This window comes from Giraffa tippelskirchi, chromosome 10 (assembly GCF_054371585.1).
Source record: "Giraffa tippelskirchi isolate mGirTip1 chromosome 10, T2T-mGirTip1v1.2.pri, whole genome shotgun sequence".
NCBI classification, from domain to species: Eukaryota; Metazoa; Chordata; class Mammalia; order Artiodactyla; family Giraffidae; genus Giraffa; species Giraffa tippelskirchi.
This window is the reverse complement of record NC_137284.1, coordinates 23,554,727-23,577,614: the sequence shown is the minus strand read 5'-3', so window position 1 is coordinate 23,577,614 and position 22,888 is coordinate 23,554,727. Positions and strand designations below refer to the sequence as shown.

At 42.9% G+C, this 22,888-nt stretch overlaps 2 protein-coding genes and 1 pseudogene across 2 annotated transcripts in view; 2 read left to right on the top strand and 1 right to left on the bottom strand.

The window, feature by feature from the left end:
- HTATIP2 (HIV-1 Tat interactive protein 2) overlaps positions 1-22,529 on the bottom strand; it is a 209,304-nt gene extending 186,775 nt beyond the window's left edge. The window contains exons 1-2 of the mRNA XM_081533756.1: positions 22,495-22,529; positions 21,281-21,393 (exon numbers count right to left, since the gene is read on the bottom strand). The gene's annotated coding sequence lies outside the window, so the exon portion shown is untranslated. The remainder of the gene's footprint in view (positions 1-21,280; positions 21,394-22,494) is intronic.
- On the top strand, positions 1,031-6,576 carry DBX1 (developing brain homeobox 1). Its single transcript, XM_081533752.1, has 4 exons — positions 1,031-1,822; positions 2,463-2,564; positions 4,501-4,703; positions 5,107-6,576. The coding sequence occupies exons 1-4, from the start codon at positions 1,453-1,455 to the stop codon at positions 5,467-5,469; spliced, it is 1,038 nt and encodes a 345-aa protein (XP_081389878.1). The 5' UTR covers positions 1,031-1,452; the 3' UTR covers positions 5,470-6,576.
- Positions 9,053-9,628, top strand: LOC145522426 (large ribosomal subunit protein uL22 pseudogene; annotated as a pseudogene).
- Positions 22,530-22,888: the final 359 nt, after the last annotated feature.

The following is a 22,888-nucleotide window of genomic DNA, read 5'->3' as shown; positions in this document are numbered from 1 at the left end:
CACCACCCCAGCCCCAACCCAGAGGAAAGCCAAGTACGGTCTACAGGAAGATTCTGATTTGAGGTACCAAATGAAGTAAGAATCGTCTTTCCCGGTGTGGACCAACATTTTTGGGGACCTCACCCTTTGCTCTGTTTTCACGCGTTTGTACATTGCAGTTGTTAAGAAGCAGCAAAACTATGTCCGGGGAAAGTGCTGGCAATGGGTAGGACCCTCTCAGGACAAATTCCAACCTTCTGCTGCTGTGGTTTTAAAAGTCCAGGCTGTGAGTTTCAAGCGAAACTGCCAAGGGCTCCTACAGGTTGGAAAAGAGCCAGCAGAGTACCCAGAGCCTTCAGGTCTCCTTGCACAAGGCAGCTTCCAGCAGAGGTAAGCCCTGGGAAATGGAACCCTGCCACCCTGCCCCTTTACGAGGCTCCCCTCTGATCCTCCCCTGGGTTAGCTGCGGTTCATTCCTCTGCGCCACTTCCAAAGACAAGTCACTGAAAATTGTTTTCTAAGTTTCAGGGGTTTGCAGGAGAATCATATTACTGTTCAGGTATCACCAACTCTCTTAAACTCAATTAGTTTCCCAACATGAAATAAATCAAGACCTCCCTCTTCCCACCCCCTAGGGATGCTCATTCAACAGCTCCAAAGCATCGATTTCAAGTTTCCCTGGTATTTTAGAACAGCACTCCTCCACCCCACGTTTATTTAACCCACCCCTCACAGCTGCTTTATGCCTCAGCTGGGGTTATGTATAGGGAGGGCAGAGACCGAAGAAGGAGTATATTTTTATGTTCATTGACTTGAAATTTCCCATTGCCCTCCCCACAAGGGGGGAGGATTATTTTACTGATTGCCTGGAGATGAGTTTCTATGAATATTTATTGATTTATTTTCCAGGCTCAGCAGGGGAGCTGCAAATAAATTTAGTGTGTTCTCTAAATAATTCCTTTTCTATAAGGCAAGATGTCATCTGAAACTTCTAAATAGGCATTTAATTAGCCCGGGTGTTGCTCCAGAACAAAAACTCCTGGCGAGAGCTTTGGGGGCGCACTGTATTGCAGAGAGGCGGTCGATAGGCAGAATTGATGCGCGCCAGCCTTTGTTGCCGGCCCATTGTGCGGGCCATGCTTATGAAGACTAATCCAATCATAAATTGCACCCCTGCGCCAATCAGATCGCCCGGAGCCTCCGGCGAATGAAGCTCGAGTGGAGAACTTTGTTGAACTTCATTGTCAGAGCTGTCACTTTTCAAAGCGCTTTAACGGGCGGGCCACTATAAAACCATCACCTCGACGGGAGGACTACGGAGGACTCGCAGACGCCCAAGTAGGATCGTTCCTTAAAGACGTTTGCTAAGTCCAAGAGAGAGGGCACCACGGGGGTGGGAGGGGCAGGAAGTCAGGCATTTACCTCCTGGCCACTGGAAGACGTTTTTCGGCCCGCCCTGCGCCTAAAACTAAAATGATGTTCCCTGGCCTCCTCGCGCCCCCCGCCGGGTACCCCAGCCTCTTGCGCCCCACGCCCACCTTAACGCTGCCCCAGTCCCTGCAGTCGGCATTTTCCGGTCACTCGAGCTTCCTGGTGGAGGATCTGATCCGCATCAGCCGACCCCCCGCCTACCTGCCCCGAGGCAGCGTGCCCACCCCCAGCATGTCGCCCCCTAGGCCGGGGGCCCCTGCGGCTCTCACAGACACCGGGGCCTCGGACCTGGGCTCCCCGGGCCCGGGCAGCCGGCGGGGCGGCTCACCGCAGACCGCCGTCTCCCCTGCAAGCGAGCCCACGTTTCTGAAGTTTGGAGTGAACGCCATCCTTTCCTCGGCTCCCAGAACCGGTAAGTGAAAGCAAAACGCTGAGGGCTGTTCTGGATGCGGAGTCTTGGCCTCAGTTTCCCTTATGCAGCGGGTACCCACGCACACAGCAGCGCACACACTTAACACAAGATCCCCGAGGACCCAGGTCAAGCAATGTGACACGTAGGTCCAGACGATTCCCAGAAAGAAAAGCCTCCAGGTTCGCCCCACTCTCAGAATGAATGTGAACACCTACAGTTTGAGCGCGCACAGTACCCTGGCGCAGGGAAAACGAGCGCACGCCCCTGGGCGTCTTCGTTTCTGCCCTCCAGCTTCTGGGAGCCCGTTTCTTAAACTCAAGACAATATATTTACTAGCTTAACAAGTATTATGGGTCTGCAATTCTTTTCTCCCCCGCTCCAGTTCTATCCATCTTGTTAGAGCCCAGGAAGACATGGGGGGGGAGGGCGGGGAGCGACTGTGAGGACTATGGGGGAGAGTTCCACAGATGAGACAGTGTTAGGAAAACATTTATTTTACTCTGTCATTGAGGAAGAAGCCTCTGAAACCAGCCTAAGGTGTAATCACGTCATGTATTCATTGTCCTGTACAATAATCAGGTGACCTAATCAAACTCCCTTTCTGTCTCCCTCCTTCTGTTCCTCCTTCCCTCACTCCCAGAAACGTCTCCCACCTTGATCCAGAATGTCCCTCCCAAGACCTTTGCCTTTCCCTACTTTGAAGGGTCTTTCCAGCCTTTCATCAGATCTTCTTATTTCCCAGGTAAGTCTCGTCCCCCTTCCTTTCAGGAGGCTGAACGTCACCCCAGCCCCAGCCCATCGCTCCCTGCCCCGAAGCCATATTTCTCCGTCCACCCCACGGGGTTACGCTCTGGTTCAGAGGTTGCGAGACGTACAACATTCACGAATCCGTCGCGCCAATTTGATGCCCTATTTAGCACAAGCAGTGACTGCTTGACACTTTGCACCAATTCCCTGCTCTACAAATTAGCAGGAATTGTCATGGTCCCAATTTGAGGCGGTTCCCTTCCCGGCGCGGAACTGTTGGCATCCCTTCACGCCGCCGTTTTCCCACAGAGTCAGTGCACTTGGCCACGATTCCCCACAAAGGTTTCAGCACCATGACCAATTGGTCAGCTCCTCCGGGCAGCCACACACAGACCAGCCCTCGCCCCTCCCAGCCGCGGAGAGACACCTACCAGCCGGGGCTAATTTCTCTTTAAAACTCATTCAGGGCTTCGGGCTTTTCACAAGACCACATGGGGTGCCCTCTTGTGTGGGATGCCTGGGGTCGCCCAGGGGGAGGGAGACTAGATCCTCCCACACCCCCAACCCTCCATTTTCAGCCCGACTTCCCAAATCATACCCTCCCTCCACCGCCAAACCGTTTTAAAGACCGTAGAACTCGTAAAAGAAGAAGTCGGAGGGAGGTCCATAACTGGGTCCCGGTTTAAAGGAGAAACACCTTAAGCAGGTTCCACGAAGCTTTCATCCTGCAATCCCAGTGGTGACTCAAACTATGGCTCAAAACTCTACAGCTGGTCAAGACTGAGGAGACAGGAACTCTTATAAAGGGAAAGGAGACTGGGTATGGTCGGTGGGGGGTGGGTAAAACTTCGACAGCACTTCCCAATATCAGCGAAAGAAACACGCAATTGATTTTTGAAAGGGGGAGAGAGAATTCACCAACCGCCCCCACCACCACCATTCATGCTGTTGCTGCTAATGGAATTTGCTCCCTTTCTCCCCCAGCTCAATGCTCTAACAAAAACAACCCGAGCTTTATAAATAGCTTTTCATGTCCATTTAATGAAAATGATTCGGGGAAGAGAAGCCTCTGCCATCAGTATTCTCCCAATGGTCTTGGCCTGCAGTTGTGTTTAGTTTGAAAGTGTAAATCTCTTTTGTCCCAGTAATATATGGCTTTCGCTGCTTGTCCTCAGTCTTTTTCTGTTAGTTCATTACTACACAATTACCATTCACGCTTCATTAGAGTCTCTGTTTCTTTTGGGTTTTTTTTTTTCTCCCTTAAAGCGAAACTCTCCCCCTCTCCCCCGCCTTTTATCATGCCAATACCCATTGGGAAGCGGTCAATGTGCTAATTAGCTGCCACTTTTCATGTATTCGGACCGAATTCTTTACGTTTTGCGGGTGAGGGGAGGAAAGATTAATATAAAAAAGATGAATACTGATTGGATTTTTCCAAAAATAAAAAGAACCCAAAGCGGATTTTCTCCTCTCTAACAAATCAGTAAAGCACCTAATTTTCATCTAAAGAATGCAAAAGCCACCAATGTGCTAAAAGCTTAGGGGGGAAACTCAAGGGGCCTCGGCTGGCTATTTTATTTTTACTTTTGTAATTTATTTTTTTCTCCTGCTATATTAGCTGATGCACGCAGGTTTGTTTCCCTGAGACCGTTGAATGGAAAAACGAAACAGGCTATTGTGGGCGCTGTTTTCTGTGTTTCCGTGGTTTTACCTAATCCGGGTTTGCACGGTTGAAAGGGAAAGTTATTTGGGCGGAAAGCGCCTTTCACTCTCGCAGGTTTGTAGGTTCGTAGCCTATTCTCCAGGGGGAGGAAAAGGAGAGCTTTAAAGAGACGAAGGATCAGAGAGGAAAACCAAAGGAAGCCGCAATGGAGGGGCGGACGCGGCGGGACACCGCCCACTCACTCACCTCGCACTCCCGGCCTCCGCAGCGTCCTCAAACGTCGTGCCCATCCCGGGGACCTTCTCCTGGCCCCTGGCAGCCCGCGGCAAGCCTCGCAGGGGCATGCTGCGTCGAGCCGTGTTCTCCGACGTGCAGCGCAAGGCGCTAGAGAAGATGTTTCAGAAGCAGAAGTACATCAGCAAGCCCGACCGCAAGAAGCTGGCGGCCAAGTTGGGCTTGAAAGACTCACAGGTGAGGGCGGTCTCCCCGTAGCCCCTCCCGCCAGGCATGGTCCAAACGGGAGGGTTCTCGGAAACCGTTTAGGTCCCAGTGTACAGATGCGGATGCGGATGAGAGAGGATGGAAGGGGCCAGAGCCGGCTTCGCCGAGGCTCCTCGCGATAGATAGCCGCTCTCCCTGTCCTGTCTCTCCCGGGCTCAGCATCGACCCCACCCCCACCCACCTCGGCCAGGTGCCCTAAGACCCTGCGAGAGAGATGCATGAAGTGGGTGGAGGGGATGGGGGTGGGGGAGGGCGAAGGGAAAGTGCCACGTGGCGTCCCAACTCACTTTAAGGGGTGGGGAGCAGGCAAAGACGGTGGCGGGGGCTCCGCGCTAACCTCCGCTCTCCCCTGCTCTCACCCCTTTCGCCCCAGGTGAAAATCTGGTTCCAGAACCGACGCATGAAGTGGCGGAACTCCAAGGAACGCGAGCTCCTGTCTAGCGGGGGCTGCCGCGAGCAGACCCTTCCCACCAAACTCAACCCGCACCCCGACCTCAGCGACGTGGGCCAGAAGGGTCCCGGTGACGATGACGACGAGGAGGACGAGGGCCCGGGCAGCCCCCGCCCCCGCCTGGTCTATCACGCCTCCCCCGCCGACCCTCGACACCTGCGGGACCCGCGGCTGCAAGCGCCGCTGCCCGCCTCGCCCGCGCGCTCGGGCAGCCCCGACAAAGCTTCGGACTTCTCCGACTCCGAGGACGACGAGGAGGGCGAGGAGGAGATCACAGTGTCTTAGAAGCCCCCGCGCCCCCCGGGGTACTGATTACGAGTGCTTTGAAATTGAAGAGGTGGGATTCGGTGCGTGTTCACTCGGCCCCCGCTGCCGCTCCCTGCTGCAGAAGTCACCTTGTCCAAGGGCACCCGGGCCCCTTCCGTTGCCCCAAACCTCATTTCTTTCCCCTACACCCCTCCAACAATAGCCCTCTCCACACAAGTTAAATTTAGGTCTTGGTCCCAGCCTTAACTCTTCCACTAGGGGTCCTGTCTATCGTGCTTTATTGCAAGCTATTTTAAACACAGTAGGAGTGTCCACTCCTACAGCCTGTGTTAAGCTGTGTGCCAGGCGCTACTGGCTTCAGCAGCAACAACCTTGTAAGAAAGCCTGTATGCAGTAGGAAACCGAGACAGGATATGACATAATATCAAGCCTATAACTTCCAGACCTCTGGCTTCCCAGATCCCTCTACATCCCTACCTTAGGTAGCAACCACGTCCTAGCCAACTCCAAACTCTGGTGACCCAGTCTTCTATAGCAGTGCCCTTAGAAAGCTCAAGAATTAAAAAAAAAAACCCACAAACCTGTGCCTTCTGGTCTAAGGTACCACATAAACACTGAATCTTTTCTATGTGTCCTGTTCCCACTGCTCTCTGGGCAAAGAAGTGGGATCTCTAAATGGGAGAAAGAGTCAGGCTCTATTTCTGTCTGTGTGTTTTAAAGTCTTTTCTTTACTATTTCAGCATCTATGGTATATGCACCAAGCATTCTCCCTTATGCCGTTTTATTATGACTGGGGATGTTTCACTGAGCCTTGGGCATGAGATGAACAGATAGAGACCCACAAGCCTCTTTGATTTTTTTTTTCATGGAACTTTGCTGTCTTTGCACAGCTTTTATGAACTGTACACTATTTTGTACACATGTATGGATATTTTATACCAAGGTTATTATGAATGATATAAAGAACTGACTAGATTTCCTCCTTTTTTTTACAATGGTTTTTAAACTTTAAAAAGGTAGCTGTTTAATTGCATAACTTATGAAGAAATTACTTATTTTGTATTTTTACTGTGTACAAATTTTATATATGTATATATGTATTAAATGAAAAATGCCAAATAAAAAGTAGAATGGACACAATGATCAAGCGATATCCCTAACTCACAGACTGTTAAAGCTATTCTGGTCTGAGGAATGGAGCTATTCTGGTGCAAGGGCTGCTGGAATTTACAGAAGGTATGCTCATATTCCAGAGGGGAAGGCACATGTCTAAAGCACCCAACTAGTTAGAGGTCAAGCTAGAACTAGAATCCATTTTTGACTCTCAGGCCAGTCCCTTTTCTGCTTCCATGTACCATTGTTGTTGTTGTGTTAGTTGCTCAGTTACCAACTCTTTGCCACTCCATGGACTGTAGCCCACCAGGCTTCTCTATCCATGGGATTTTCCAGGCAAGAATACTGGACTGGGTAGCCATTTCCATCGCCAGGGGATCTTCCTGACCCAGGGATAGAACCTGGGTCTCCTGAATTGCAGGCAGATTCTTTACCATCTGAGCCATCAGGGAAGCCCTACCATAAAATAGCCAAATTCACTATGGTTACAAGTAGAATAACTCCAGTCAAGTGACACCAACAAATTGAGTCTGGAGTGATCCTTCTCTGCAACTCTGAGGACTGAACTGATAGACTAAAATAAATCAATGAAAGTCAATTTAAGTGGTTCAAGTTTGCAATGGTTTTTCTTTCCCTCCTTGAAGGCATATTTTCCTAGTCCCCTGGAAAGCTTGAAGCTGGTTTTGATTTTTGTGTAGGAACTGATTTTATCAGCAATATCATCTACAAGCAGCACTGGGGAACCTGATACAGGTTCTGGGGCTCCCCAGTAAAACTAAGTTCTTTAAAGATGGACTCTCAGCAACAATGATTTATTTAACCAGCAGCCAGTGAAGAGCATCAGGTTAGAACTCTGGCAAAGGCTCTGTGCCCTTGGAGAGACTGATCTCTGCCACATGGGTCACACAGACACACAGTTGGTTATTATGCTAACACATACTCCAACAAAAGTGAAGTGTTGAAGCTGAAACTCCAATACTTTGGCCACCTGATGTGAAGAGCTGACTCATTTGAAAAGACCCTGGTGATGGGAAAGATTGAGGGCAGGAGGAGAAGGGGACGACAGAGGATGAGATGGTTGGATGGCATCACCAACTCAATGGACGTGAGTTTGAGTAAACTCCGAGAGTTGGTGATGGACAAGGAGGCCTGGCATGCTGTAATCCATGGAGTCGCAAAGAGTCAGACATGACCGAGTGTCTGAACTGAACTGAACTGAACTGATACTCCGACAGCCTGGAAAGAAGTTGTCAAGCTTAAATTTCAGTAGTTTGTATTATATTTGAAATTTGAATATATTTTATTCTCAACTCTCTTTTCAAAAAAAAAAAAACCCTCCATGCTAAGGTTTGGATATCCTCCCCTGCTGGGCCCATGCCTGACACTGGGGATCACTTCAGTGCCATGGGAATTTGGAGCAAAACTGATCTTAACTATCATAATCATCTTACTTCAGGATATATCCCACATTTCCCCTCAACACATATGAAAATGTTAGCATGGTGTCCTGCATACAGTAGGCATGCAATTTTTCAGAGCAGAAACCCTTTCTGCTCTGAATGATTCAGGCTATTTTCCGCTTTTCTCTGCTGTTGCCCAGAGGGATATCCAGAGATGGAATCTTAACCAGAAATGGCCCACCTTTCCCTCTCTGCTAGTTCTAGCCTGCTGTTATTACTTACAGTCAAGAACTATTTTCCAGCATGGGGATGGATTCACGTCTACATCAAAGTATTCTAGTGGCACACCCATGTGCATATCAGCATTATTTTTAATAGCCAAGAGGTATCCCTGTTCACATCACTCTCATTATTCACAACAGCTTCGGCAAGCCAAATATCTATCAATGGATAAATAGAGGAAAAGTGGTATACACACACAATGGAATATTATTCCACTTAAAAAAGGAAAGGAATCCTGTCACACGTTATCATGTCAACATGAATAAATTTTAAGAACATTATGCCAAGTGAAATAAGCTAGTAGTAAAAAGGCAAATACCATACGATCATACTTCTATGAGGTATCTAATATAGCCACGTTCATAAAAACAAAAAGTAAAATTACAGTTGAAGACCCAGGGTCATAGGGAAATAGGGAGTTATTCAATGGGTACAGAATTTCAGTAATATCTCAGTATTGAAAAAATAACTCACATGCTAGAAGATTTAAAATTCCAGTAATGGTCAAAATTATGGCAGGCAAGTGAAAAAACCTGAGGTAAGAAATAACATATGTGTGTGTGCGTGCATGTGCGATGTGGCTTGCAGGATCTCAGTTTCCTCTCCAGCGACCAAACTGGTGCCAGGACAGTGAAAGCCCAGAGTCTTAACCACTAGGCTACCAGGGGAGTCCCTGAGGTAAGCAATATTATCATAAGGCAATGTAAAATTCAAACCAAAAAGTATTCTGTGATGTAAATAAAGATTTTTTTCTATGTTAATAAAAGTTAACTTTTGGGGTAATCAGTCTGAGGTGACCTCCAAAAATGATGTGCTATTCACTTGACCCAGAAAACTCCACAGAATCAAGCAAATCAAGAGGTTCAAATCCTTGTGTTCACTTTAGGAACATTCGTGAAACCGCCCAGGTCATTAAGGGTATGCATATCTGAAAAGTCACCAAGTATCTGAAGGATGTCACTCTACAGAAGTGACGTATGCCATTCCATTGTTGGTAGGTTGGAGTTGGTAGGTGTGCACAGGCCAAACAGTGGAGCTGGATGCAGGGTCTGTGGCCCACAAAGAGTGCTGCATTTTTACTGCACATGCTCAAAAATGCAGCGAGTAAAGCTGAACTGAAGGGCTTAGATGTAGATTCTCTGCTCACTGAGCCCATCCAGGTGAACAAAGCCCCCAAAATGCGGGGCAGGACTTACAGAGCTCACAGTGGGATCAAGCGGTACCTGAGCTCTCCCTGCCACACTGAGACAATCCTAACTGAAAAAGAACAGACTGTTCCAAAACCAGAAGAGGAGGTTGCACGGGAGAAAAAGATATTCCAGAAGAAACGGAAGAAAAAAAACTTACAGTCTGGGAATAATGTCACAAAAAATAAATGTTAAGAAAATCCAGAAAAGTTAAAAAAAATGCTCTGGAGATTTTTTTTTTTTTAATGTATGCTATTCCTCTACATGCACAAAGTTTTACTTTCTGAGAATTACAAATGGCACATTTTGGCTCTAAGTACCTCCTTTAGCAGAACTTCACAAGGATGAGCAGCAGGCTCATTTTGCATGCTGTTTCCTACAGTTACGCATAGTCCCGAACACATATTAGGTGTTTGATATATGTTGAGTAAATAAATAAATTAAAAGGAGAGACGGAGTCCCTCTAGAGTCTAAACTATATGTCTGAAAGCTCTAAATCTTTCAAATGAGTTGAAGGGCTACTTAGGCCAATAATAAAGTAAGAGAAAAACACTAAATTAACTGGTCAGATGTGTTTTTAAAAACCAAACCAATTACTTCAGTCCAAAAGACTAAAATAGTTATAAACTGAAGAATAGTAAATACTAAAAGGAAAATTTTTGTTTTGTTCTGTTTTCTTTTGAGCACCTGTGACAGGCATGCATTCTGCTAGGGGCCTTACACATTAGTGCTTTTCAAACTTTAAGGAACATAAGATCACCTGGGGCTCTCATTAAAATACAGATCATGATTCAGAGTACTTAGCATTGCTAACCCTTGTTAGGAGCTTACCTGACAGCTCAGTTGGTAAAAAATCTGCCTGCCATGAAGAAAATCCCTGTTCGATTCCTGAGTTGGGAAGATCCGCTGGAGAAGGGATAGGCTACCCACTCCAGTATTCTTGGGCTTCCCTGGTGGCTCAACTGGTAAAGAATCTGCCCACAGTGTGGGAGACCTGGGTTCAATCCCTGGGTTGGGAAGATCCCCTGAAGAAGGGAAAGGCTACCCACTCCAGTATTCTGGCCTAGAGAATTCCATGGACTATATAGTCCATGGGGTCGCAAAGAGTCAGACACAACTGAGCAACTTTCACTCACCCTTGTTAGTCCACAGATCACACTTGAGCAAATATTTACAAGAAGTTTTATCCTCACAGTAACCCATCTAAGGTAGAAATTATTATCCCATATTACAGGTAGACAAACTGAGGCCAGGAGTTTTGGTAATTTCCCCCTGCTTACCTCAGCCAGAATTCAAATTCAGGTGCCTCTAACCCTAATAGACCATCCTGCTTCCTTGACTAAAATGGTAAAAACCCATTTAACCAAACTCCAACCAACAGGTACTCTTAATAGAGTTTTAGACTTTTAATATTCTGAAGTTATAAGAAAAAAATTAACGGCTATTTAAAAACTTTTCTTATTCACCTGGATCTCTCTTATCACTAGCTCTGCTCCCTGGGGCCTAAACCAGTAATCCTCAAACTTCGGTGCCTTACGCATCCCTTTGCACTGTTAAAAATCATTGAACATCTAACAGATTTTTTTGTTTCTGTGCATTTTATCTATTAATACTTTTGGTGTAAGGAATTAAGACTGAGAAAAAATTTTAATGCTTATTGTGCGTGCTGTGCTAAGTCACTTTAGTTGTGACTGACTCTGCAACCCTATGGACTGTAGCCCACCAGGCTCCTCTGCCCGTGGGATTCTCCAGGTAAGAATACTGGAGTGTGTTGGTGGGCCCTCCTCCAGGGGATCTTAAAGTAACAAATGGAAGTAATAAATGCTTATTACTTCATTTTAAAACAATTTTGTTAAATATTCATATAAACACCATATTTTACGAAAGGTAAATATTGACATATACAAAACAAAAAAGTTAAAAGAGTAGCACTTTACATTTCTGCAAAACTCCTTAATGATTGGCTTAATAGGAGACAGCTGACTTCTCTTATCTATTTCTACAATCTGTTGCAATAGGAAGAAAACTTGGCTTCATACAAATACACAATTGGAAAAGGAGAAGTATTTGATCAACCTTATGTGATTGTGGCTCTTCTTTGATACAGTAACAGCAAAACTGGACAAGTGGTATTTTTTAAAGGTTAGTAGCAATTTGAAATCCAAATTCCTTCTGGGATTTCCCTGGTGGTACAGTGGATACAAATCCGCCTGCAGGGGACATGGGTTCGATCCCTGGTCCACGAAGACCCCACATGCTGCGGAGCAACTAAAGCCCTTGTGCCACAACTACTGAGCCTGAGCTCCACAACAAGAGAAGCCATCGCAATGAGAGGCCCGCGCACTGCAACTAGATAGTAGCCCCTCTCCCAGCAGTGGGGAAAGCCTGTGCACAGCAATGAAGACTCAGCACAGCCAAAAATAAAAAAATCTTTTAAAAAATGGAGTCTCGGGGACTTCCCTGGTGGTCCAGAGGCTAGGACTCCATGCTCTCAAAGCAAGGGGCCCGAGTTTGATCCCTGGTCAGAGAACTAGATCCCACATGCCACAACTAAGACCCAGTACAGCCAAGTAAATAAAAATAAATATTTTTTTTAAATGGAGTCTCATGAAAAACGTGGCTAGTTCAATTGCACAAGCACTTTTCCTTAAATAACCATCACATTTCGGGATGCAGCAGAAATGCTTCATGCACACTTCCTCTGTCGTCATGCAAGGCACTAAAAGGATTATAAGCATTGGAATTTGATAACATTAGTAATTTTTCCTGCCCCACCAAGCACATTCTTAAGTGAAACTGGCTGTCTTTGGGCAAAAGTCAGCAAAGAAAGCAATGACCACTGGTGTAGTTTAGCACCCCTGCCTTGATTTGTGCCAAGGTGCCAGCAGTTGTACCAACAACCAGCTTTGCACTATCACTAAAAACATCAAGGTGGTAGTTGAATAAAACCTAAGATTCAAAAAGGTATTCAGTAAATTCAAAAAAATTGAAATCATCCAAGCCATCTTCTCTGACCACAATGCAGTAAGATTAGACCTCAATTACAGGAAAAAAACTATTAAAAATTCCAACATATGGAGGCTAAACAACACGCTTCTGAATAACCAACAAATCACAGAAGAAATCAAAAAAGAAATCAAATTATGCATAGAAACGAATGAAAATGAAAACACGACAACCCAAAACCTATGGGACACTGTAAAAGCAATGATAAGGGGAAGGTTCATAGCAATACAGGCGTACCTCAAGAAACAAGAAAAAAATCAAATAAATCAACTAACTCTACACCTAAAGCAACTAGAGAAGGAAGAAATGAAGAACCCCAGGGTCAGTAGAAGGAAAGAAATCTTAAAAATTAGGGCAGAAATAAATGCAAAAGAAACAAAAGAGACCATAGCAAAAATCAACAAAACTAAAAGCTGGTTTTTCGAGAAGATAAACAAAATTGACAAGCCATTAGCCAGACTCATCAAGAAACAAAGGGAGAAGAATCAGATCAACAAAATTAGAAATGAAAATGGAGAGATCACAACAGACTCCACAGAAATACGAAGGATCATAAGAGACTACTACCAACAGCTATATGCCAATAAAATGGACAACTTGGAAGAAATGGACAAATTCTTAGAAAAGTATAACTTTCCAAAACTGAACCAGGAAGAAATAGAAGATCTTAACAGACCCATCACAAGCACGGAAATCGAAACTGTAATCAGAAATCTTCCAGCAAACAAAAGCCCAGGACCAGATGGCTTCACAGCGGAATTCTACCAAAAATTTAGAGAAGAGCTAACACCTATCCTACTCAAACTCTTCCAGAAAATTGCAGAAGATGGTAAACTTCCAAACTCATTCTATGAGGCCACCATCACCCTAATTCCAAAACCAGACAAAGATGTCACAAAAAAGGAAAACTACAGGCCAATATCACTGATGAACATAGATGCAAAAATCCTTAATAAAATTCTAGCAAACAGAATCCAACATCATATTAAAAAGATCATACATCATGACCAAGTGGGCTTTATCCCAGGAATGCAAGGTTTCTTTAACATCCGCAAATCAATCAATGTAATACACCACATTAACAAATTGAAAGAAAAAAACCATATGGTTATCTCAATAGATGCAGAAAAAGCCTTTGACAAAATTCAGCATCCATTTATGATAAAAACCCTCCAGAAAGCAGGAATAGAAGGAACATACCTCAACATAATAAAAGCTATATATATGACAAACTCACAGCAAACATTATCCTCAATGGTGAAAAATTGAAAGCATTTCCCCTAAAGTCAGGAACAAGGCAAGGATGCCCACTTTCACCACTACTATTCAACATAGTTTTGGAAGTTTTGGCCACAGCAATCAGAGCTGAAAAAGAAATAAAAGGAATACAGACAGGAAAAGAAGAAGTAAAACTCTCACTGTTTGCAGATGACATGATCCTCTACATAGAAAACCCTAAAGACTCTACTAGAAAATTACTAGAGTTGATCAATGAATATAGTAAAGTTGCAGGATATAAAATTAACACACAGAAATCCCTTGCATTCCTATACTCCAATAATGAGAAAACAGAAAGAGAAATTAAGGAAACAATACCATTCACCATTGCAACAAAAAGAATAAAATACTTAGGAATATATCTACCTAAAGAAACAAAAGACTTATATATAGAAAACTATAAAACACTGATGAAAGAAATCAAAGAGGACACAAACAGATGGAGAAATATACCGTGTTCATGGATTGGAAGAATTAATATAGTGAAAATGAGTATACTACCCAAAGCAATCTATAGGTTCAATGCAATCCCTATCAAGCTACCAATGGTATTTTTCACAGAACTAGAACAAATCATCTCACAATTTGTATGGAAATATAAGAAACCTCGAATAGCCAAAGCAATCTTGAGGAAGAAGAATGGAACTGGAGGAATCAACCTGCCTGACTTCAGGCTCTACTACAAAGCCACAGTCATCAAGACAGTATGGTACTGGCACAAAGATAGAAATATAGATCAATGGAACAAAATAGAAAGCCCAGAGATAAACCCACGCACCTATGGACACCTTATCTTCGACAAAGGAGGCAAGAATATACAATGGAGAAAAGACAATCTCTTTAATAAGTGGTGCTGGAAAAACTGGTCAACCACTTGTAAAAGAATGAAACTAGAACACTTCCTAACACCATACACAAAAATAAACTCAAAATGGATTAAAGATCTAAATGTAAGAACAGAAACTATAAAACTCCTAGAGGAAAACATAGGCAAAACACTCTCCGACATAAATCACAGCAGGATCCTCCATGACCCACCTCCCAGAATATTGGAAATAAAAGCAAAAATAAACAAATGGGACCTAATTAAAATTAAAAGCTTTTGCACAACAAAGGAAACTATAAGCAAGGTGAAAAGACAGCCTTCAGAATGGGAGAAAATAATGGCAAATGAAGCAACAGACAAACAATTAATCTCAAAAATATACAAGCAACTTCTGCAGCTGAATTCCAGAAAAATAAACGACCCAATCAAAAAATGGGCCAAAGAACTAAACAGACATTTCTCCAAAGAAGACATACAGATGGCTAACAAACACATGAAAAGATGCTCAACATCACTCATTATTAGAGAAATGCAAATCAAAACCACAATGAGGTATCATTTCACACCAGTCAGAATGGCTGCTATCCAAAAGTCTACAAGCAATAAATGCTGGAGAGGGTGTGGAGAAAAGGGAACCCTCTTACACTGTTGGTGGGAATGCAAACTAGTACAGCCACTATGGAGAACAGTGTGGAGATTCCTTAAAAAACTGGGAATAGAACTGCCATATGATCCAGCAATCCCACTGCTGGGCATACACACCGAAGAAACCAGAATTGAAAGAGACGCCTGTACCCCAATGTTCATCGCAGCACAGTTTACAATAGCCAGGACATGGAAGCAACCTAGATGTCCATCAGCAGACGAAAGGATAAGGAAGCTGTGGTACATATACACAATGGAATATTACTCAGCCATTAAAAAAAAATACATTTGAATCGGTTCTACTGAGATGGATGAAACTGGAGCCCATTGTACAGAGTGAAGTAAGCCAGAAAGAAAAACAACAATACAGTATACTAATGCATATATATGGAATTTGAAAGATGGTAACGATAACCCTATATGCGAGACAGAATAAGAGACACAGATGCATAGAACAATTTTATGGACTCTGAGGGAGAAGGTGAGGGTGGGACATTCTGGGAGAATAGCATTGAAACACGTATATTATCATATGTGAAAGAGAACACCATTCCATGTTCAATGCATGAGACAAAGGCTCAGGGCCGGGGCAATGGGATGACCCAGAGGGATGGGATGGGGAGGGAGGTGGGTGAGGGGTCCAGGAAGAGGAACACTTGTAAACTCATGGCTGATTCATGTCAATGTATGGCAAAAACTATTCCAATATTGTAAAGTAATTAGCCCCCAACTAAAATAAATAAATTTATTAAAAAAAAATTTAAAAAAATTAAAAAAAAAGGTATTCAATACTTTAAATATTTCAGCAACATTTATGTCTGTTGTCAAGCATTTCCAGATATTCTTTGATGATCATCTGTTTTGAATACTAAGTAAATACAGAATAGTATGTCTGGGCAGTTGTGCAGATCTGTCCATTTTCAAAACGAAAGTACAGTTTTTCAGATGATTTGTTAACTCTGTCTTTGATGAGTTACTCTATCATTGGAGTGTGGCACGATCATGATTTCTTTTACTGACTGTTCATCTAGCAGGTGTGCAGCATTGTCGGCTTTACAGGGTTTTAATTAGTCTCTCAGCTGTAGAGTGTAATTCCTCAGCTAATGCAAGAAGCTAACTTACTCAGTGAGTTATTTCAGTGGCCTTTCCATTTCTAGTCTGAAAATCTGTAACAAACTGTTTTTAATTTTTAAACAATGCCTTTTGTTTTTATTTTAAAAATGCAATTCAGTTCCTTTCTTTACATTCTGCATGATTGTTCTCAGAATGATGTACAATTTAATTGGAACCATAATACTATTCCCAAATGGTCTGCTGTATAAGACAAGAAAGGTAAAATATTACAAAATTAACTTTTACCATATTTTCTTTCTTATTTTACTGTTTCATCCAATTTTCATTTTTGTTTTTGTGGGGGATGGGAGTAGTATATTCCTGCCTTCCTTGAACTCTGATATGTCATTTTTATCTGTTTTAGCATCTTTAGAATAGACAGTGCAGCAATGGATTGAGAAAGTGACTCAGTCTCCATTTCAAAAGTCAACAATTCACCCTTAAATATAAGAAAAATATGTTGCACATTTTCTTTTATTTTAAAATAAAATATAAAATTATAATAGTAGTTTTTGGCAAAATCTTACAGTGTGGAACATTTTTCAAATTTTTAAAAATATTATTGCTAAACAAGACAACCACCTGTATTTCTTATGTTTCTGTATAGATGCAAGGAAAATATGGGAATTTCAAAATAGCAATTTACTGGATGATAATAAGGTCACAGATGTCATAGCAGGTATAACTGCAGAGAGCTGTAAAAGCACAACAGAAATACTGGAAAAAAACTAAGTTAATCACTAAAAACGTACATAAATCTAAATTCACCACCTTAGAAAATTCTAAGAAACACAAGACTCCAATTAACCATCAGAAGGAGACACCATGGCACATGCAGCCTCTATTGTACAGAAAATCCCACTGTATAGCTATGAGAGGATCTTGAGGACTTCCAAGGGTCCCACATCACCCTTTGAGAGTCCATCCTTTAAACATACAAAGTGTTTTACTAGAGGAGAGATGGAAGGAAACTACTGGGTGGGGTCAAAAAGTTTGTTTGGGCTTTTCCATAAGAGCTTACAGAAAAACCCGAATGAAATTTTTGGCCAACCTAATATTTGGCCAAGCTCAAACCACCCGGACTTAAAAACTTAGCTGCAACCCCAACTTGTGCCTTCCACAGGTCCTCAATTCACTTACTCCTCTGTCAATTCTTCCCTTCCCTTCAGGAATCCTTCTCTATCCAACTTCAGCCCATCTTTCTCACAAGCACCTTCCTATCAGCATTGATACGTGACCTTTCCTGCAACGTGCCCTGAAAAATCTCGTTCTTCTTCCATTCCCCTCTAGCTACTGCTGGATGTCTCTCAGCCCCTCAAGCTGGAGAAGCCTCGTCCTTGGGCTCGTCACCCTCTGTATTTCTCTTAAGGTAGATGTTTCTCAAGGTTTTATCCTTAATCCTTGATAAGTTACTCCAGTGATCTCTCCCTCTCTGTGGTTTGATGGTGCATCTAAGAGAGTCAATTCCTAGGCAGGTTGATAAGAAGTCCAGGGTTCCCCGGGAGGAGATAGGGGTCTGGAGTTCTCAAGGAGGAGAAAAGGACAAACGATTTTTTCTACATTTCTTTGTCTTAGTCAATGTAAGAATGTATCTTGCTCAAGGACATGTTTCTCCTTAACAAGAACTTCTGACTAATCCTGTCATCTTAAAATGTAAATTGTGAGAGTGGGTCTAGCAAGATCTTTACAACCTTGAGACATTCTTTTGATTTATTGCAAAACCAGTTAAAAAGTGTATAGCTCCCTTGCTAAGACTAGCAAGGGGGACACTGTCCAACCCCTTCTGATGTCTATGTCAGAAGCTTTCTCTGTGCCTTTTTCACTTTAATAAACCTCTGCTACACAAAAGCTCCTGTGTGATCAAGCCTGGTTCCTGGTCCTAAAGCTAAATCTTTGGAGATCACGAATCCGACATCTTTCACTGTAAGCTATCACACCCCAACCCGGCACTCAGACATCTCTCTCCTCAGCTCCAGACCCAGATGGTCAGCAGTCTTTGGATACCTGCCCTCAGGTATCCTAAGAACCTGTTAAATTCCACCATGCCCAAGAGCACGGGCATATTTTCTAGTTGCAACACTCCATTCAAACAAAGAAAAAACAAAACAACCCCCTGCAAAACAACAATTAAAAAACTTGACCAAAGTCTTGCCCCAACTCCAAGAATGCCTTCATTTCTCTTGCTCAAAAATTAGAGACACGTGCCATTCCTGATCTCTTCCTCTCATCCATTCCATACAAGGGATCAACCTCTAAGGTCTGTCCTGGTATGTAAGTCCTTAAGAGATTTTCTACTGTTCTGTCCATTCTCACTGGCTCTGTCTTAAAGAAAAGTTATTATTATTGTTGCTGTTACTGTTGGTTATTTCAGAGGATAGTACTCTGTGCTAGACGTGGTGATTAGCATGTTATATACATTATTTCCTTTAATCCACCACGACTATTTTAAATCCCATTTTACAGATGAGGGAACAGACTCATAGATCTTCCTGGTTAGCCCCTTTTCCCAGCATTGAGAGCATCTGAGAATGTTTTGTGGAGAAATTTGCCCCAAGTCTTGAAGGATGGCATGATTTTTCTGGAGTAGGAAGAGGAAACCATATAGAGGGAAGAATGTGGCTGACTCTGTGGTCAGTGACGTGAAGGTGTTTTTATTCAGTGACAATGAACTGAAACAAGCAGTCCCTAAGGAAAATATTTCCAAAATGCCTTGCTCCCTTTCTTTAAATATAAAAGAATAACTGTAATGGCTATTGAGTCCTAGTATGCAGGGCATATTGCTAAAGCTTTCATTTACTTGGCAACTAACCTTTACTACAAGCCTCCAAGGAAGCATCAATATAGGCATGCAATAAAACAAGAAACTGAGGGTGTGTAACTTTCACCTAATTACTGAGATGGCAGAGACTCCAGCACAATCTTTTTCTACTAAGGGCAGAGGCGCCATACAATGCAAGTCTCTGCTCCTTCTCCTCACTCCACTACCAATCACAGCCTCTACGTAGGGTCCTTCAGTAGATATTCATGCTTTCTTTTAAAAAGTGTCTTTAGCTGGAGACCCACAGTCTGAATTTGGAAAGATTACATTAAATAATGATAAAAAGCAATTAGACACAAAAAAATTTTTTTAAAAAATAGATTTTTATGGGACTTACCTGGCTGTCCAGTGGCACAGGTTCGATCCCTGGGTGGGGAACTAAGATCCCTGCATGCTGTACGGTGTGGCTTAAAAAACAAAAAAGGAATGGTTTTCCTGGCAAAGACCAGTAAGCCTGCAAATTTATGCTCTCAAAAAACAAAAATGGCTTCCTTGTTTTTAAGTTTGTGTTTGTTTGGTTTTTTTAATGCCTTTTTGATGTAGATGCAAAAACAATGCCAATCAGGGGAAAGATGAGGAGGAGGGATAAACTGGAAGTTTGGGATTGACATAAACATACTCGGGCTTAGTTGCTCAGTTGTGTCCGACTCTCTGCTCTCTGTGACCCCATGGGCTGCAGCCCACCAGGCTCCTCCGTCCATGGAGATTCTCCAGGCAGGAATACTAGAGTGAGTTGCCATGCCCTCCTCCAGGAGATCTTCCCAACCCAAGGATCGACTCAGGTCTCCCACAATGCAGGCAGATTCTTTACCATCTGACCTACGAGGGAAGCCCATACTACTATATTTATATATACGCATACTATTATATTTAAAATATATAATCAACAAGGACCTACTGAATAGCACAGGAAACTCAATATTCTCTAATAACCTAAGTGGGAAAACAATTTGAAAAAGAAAAGATACACGTGTGTGTGTATATATATATATATATATATATAACTAAATCACTTTGCTAAACACCTGAAACTAACACAACATTGTAAATTAACTATACTTTCATATAAAATAAAAATTTTAGAAAACATTTAAACAACAAACAAAACAATCCCAATGAAATGTGATCCCGGGACAGAAAAAGGACATTAGGTAAAAACTAAGGCAATCTGAATAGAGCATTGATTTTAGTTGATAATAATAATAATATACCAATATCAATTTTTAATTGTGACAAATGTACCATGGTAAGATGTTAACTTTAGGGAAGATAAGTGATGATACAGGAACCCTTTGTACTATTCTTGCAGCTTTGCAGAAATCTAAAATTATCCGCCAATAAAGTATTTCTTTAAATAATCCAAATGTGTTTGTATAGATGTGTTGCGAAGGAGAAAACAGGACCACATTCTTTACAGTTTAAAAGGCAGAAGTACTATTAGAGTAAGGTGATTATTAAAAGGAAAAGTGAAGTTTCAATTCTTTCTTTGGTAATCCACACAACAAAAGTGTGTACCCCACCCCCCTGCCCAAACCCAGTGGGGCTGATGATTCTATTATTTAACCCACTCATCCCTACTCCCCCTTCCAAGCCCCCCACCATCAGAGTAATGCCTCCTGGAATTCTTTTTGGCACCAACATCTTGTTTTAGGGACATGTTTAGACTGTGATTAAAAGAGGATTATTTACACCACGTAGGCATCCAGCTCAAAGGAGCAGGCCACCTCCTGCACTTTTCTTAACTTTTCTGTAAATACCACACCCCAGCAATCACCAGCAAACTAAGCAAAGCAGATCAAGGGGCAAGGGAGGAAAGGTTTTATTGTTCTTAGCAAAAAACTTTCATTTCAGCTAGCAGCTGCCACTAAACTCCTCATTCTTAATTCAAAAGGACTCATTTACTGGAACTGATGGCGTAAGTAGCGCTAAAGTTTGGATGCCAAGAAAACCCTCCATTTACAGCTGTATAATGGGAGGAAATGACCAGGAATCAACAGTTATTATTAACAAGGCCTTGGACAGACCAGTTTACAGAGGCCTAGTTTACATACAGGTATCTGAGAAAGTAGGTTCTCATTCTATGTTCTCACATCTTATTTCCTTCACCTCCACAGCAAATTAACCCCTCACATTTGTTCATAGTTTAAAATTTTGACCTTACCTTATCCCATTTGATTTTCACTTCAATCCTATGAGATAATCAGGGCAGGCTTCATTTTCCACGTGTTCCCCATAGGCTCAGAAAGTTGACTGATTTCCCCAAGGTGGCACTGCCTATAAGCAGTAAAGATGGCACTTGAACCAAAGTTTCTTAACTCTAAATCGGGGTTCTTTCATTTGACAGGCATTTACTGAGTTCCTTCTGTGTGTCTGGATCTCTGGTTGCTCCTGAGGATGGAGTGATACTTGAAACAAGCAGGGTCCTTGGTTCTGGAACCAGCAGGAGAGGGAGAGACTGACCAAGTCAGTGAACAGATGTATATATAATTGCAAATTGTGATGAGGGTTATAAGAGAAATAGAGTGCAAAGCTAGCTAAGGGAAAGCCTCTTTAAGGAGGTGACATTTTAGCAGGTACCAGTGGGGCACATATTGTGGAAAGGATGCTCCAGATGATACATTACAGAGACAGCAAAGGACCTGACGATGGAGAAAGGAATCAAGAGACATGCTGTGGTGAAAAAGAAATGGAGTCAGAAGATGGGCAGAGTGAATCCCCCTCAGCTTTGTAGGCCTGTTAAATGGCTTCAATTTCATTCTACATAAGGCAGGAAAGTAATAAAGGGTTTTTAACACAGACTGACATGGCTTGACTTAAGTTTTTTTAAAAATCATCCTGAACACTAGGTGAAAAATGGATCAAAGAATAAACTGGTTCTACCTCTAGGCAAGAGTTGAAGCAGAATGATCAGTTGGCAAAACTTAGAAATTATGGTGGGGGAATTCCCTGGAGGTCCAGTGGTGAAAACTCGAAGCTTTCATGGCCGAGGTTGTGGGTTCAATCCTTGGTCAGGAAACTAAGATCTAGAAAGCCTCAGGGCCCAAAACAATGACAACAGCAAGACAATGACAACAACAAAATTTAGCCCTGCCTACTCATTAAAAAAAGGAGAGAAAGAAACTGTGGTACTGGAGAAGACTCTCATTGAGAGTCCCTTGGACTGCAAGGAGATCAAACCAGTCAATCCTAAAGGAAATCAACGCTGAATATTCATTGGAAGGATTGATACTAAAGCTCAAGCTCCCAATACTCCAATACTTTGGCCACCTGATGCAAAGAGCCAACTCATTGGAAAAGACCCTGATGCTGGGAAAGACTGAAGGCAGGAGGCGAAGGGGATGACAGAGGATGAGATAGTTGGATGGCATCACCTACTCAGTAGACATGAGTTTGAGCAAACTCCAAGAGATAGTGAAGGACAGGGAAGCCTGGCATGCTGCAGTCCATGGGGTCATAAAGAGTTGGACAAGAGTTAGTGACTAAACAACCACAATGGTGACCTGGACTAGAGGTGGTGACAGTGAGGGTGAAGAGAGGGTGAGGGCCAAAAGGATCCACAAGTTGTAGGAATGAATGAAGCATGGAAGGTGATGAGGACGAAGGAGTGAACTGTATTGTTTAGTAAAAAAGCTAGCCACAGACACACACATGAATTCATTTATGGAAAAGAAAAGATATATGTGTTAATAAAGATCCAAAAGGATATATAGCTTAAGTTAGGTCAATTTCAGATGTGAGAAAAATCCCAAATAACAAAGGTTTCACTGCC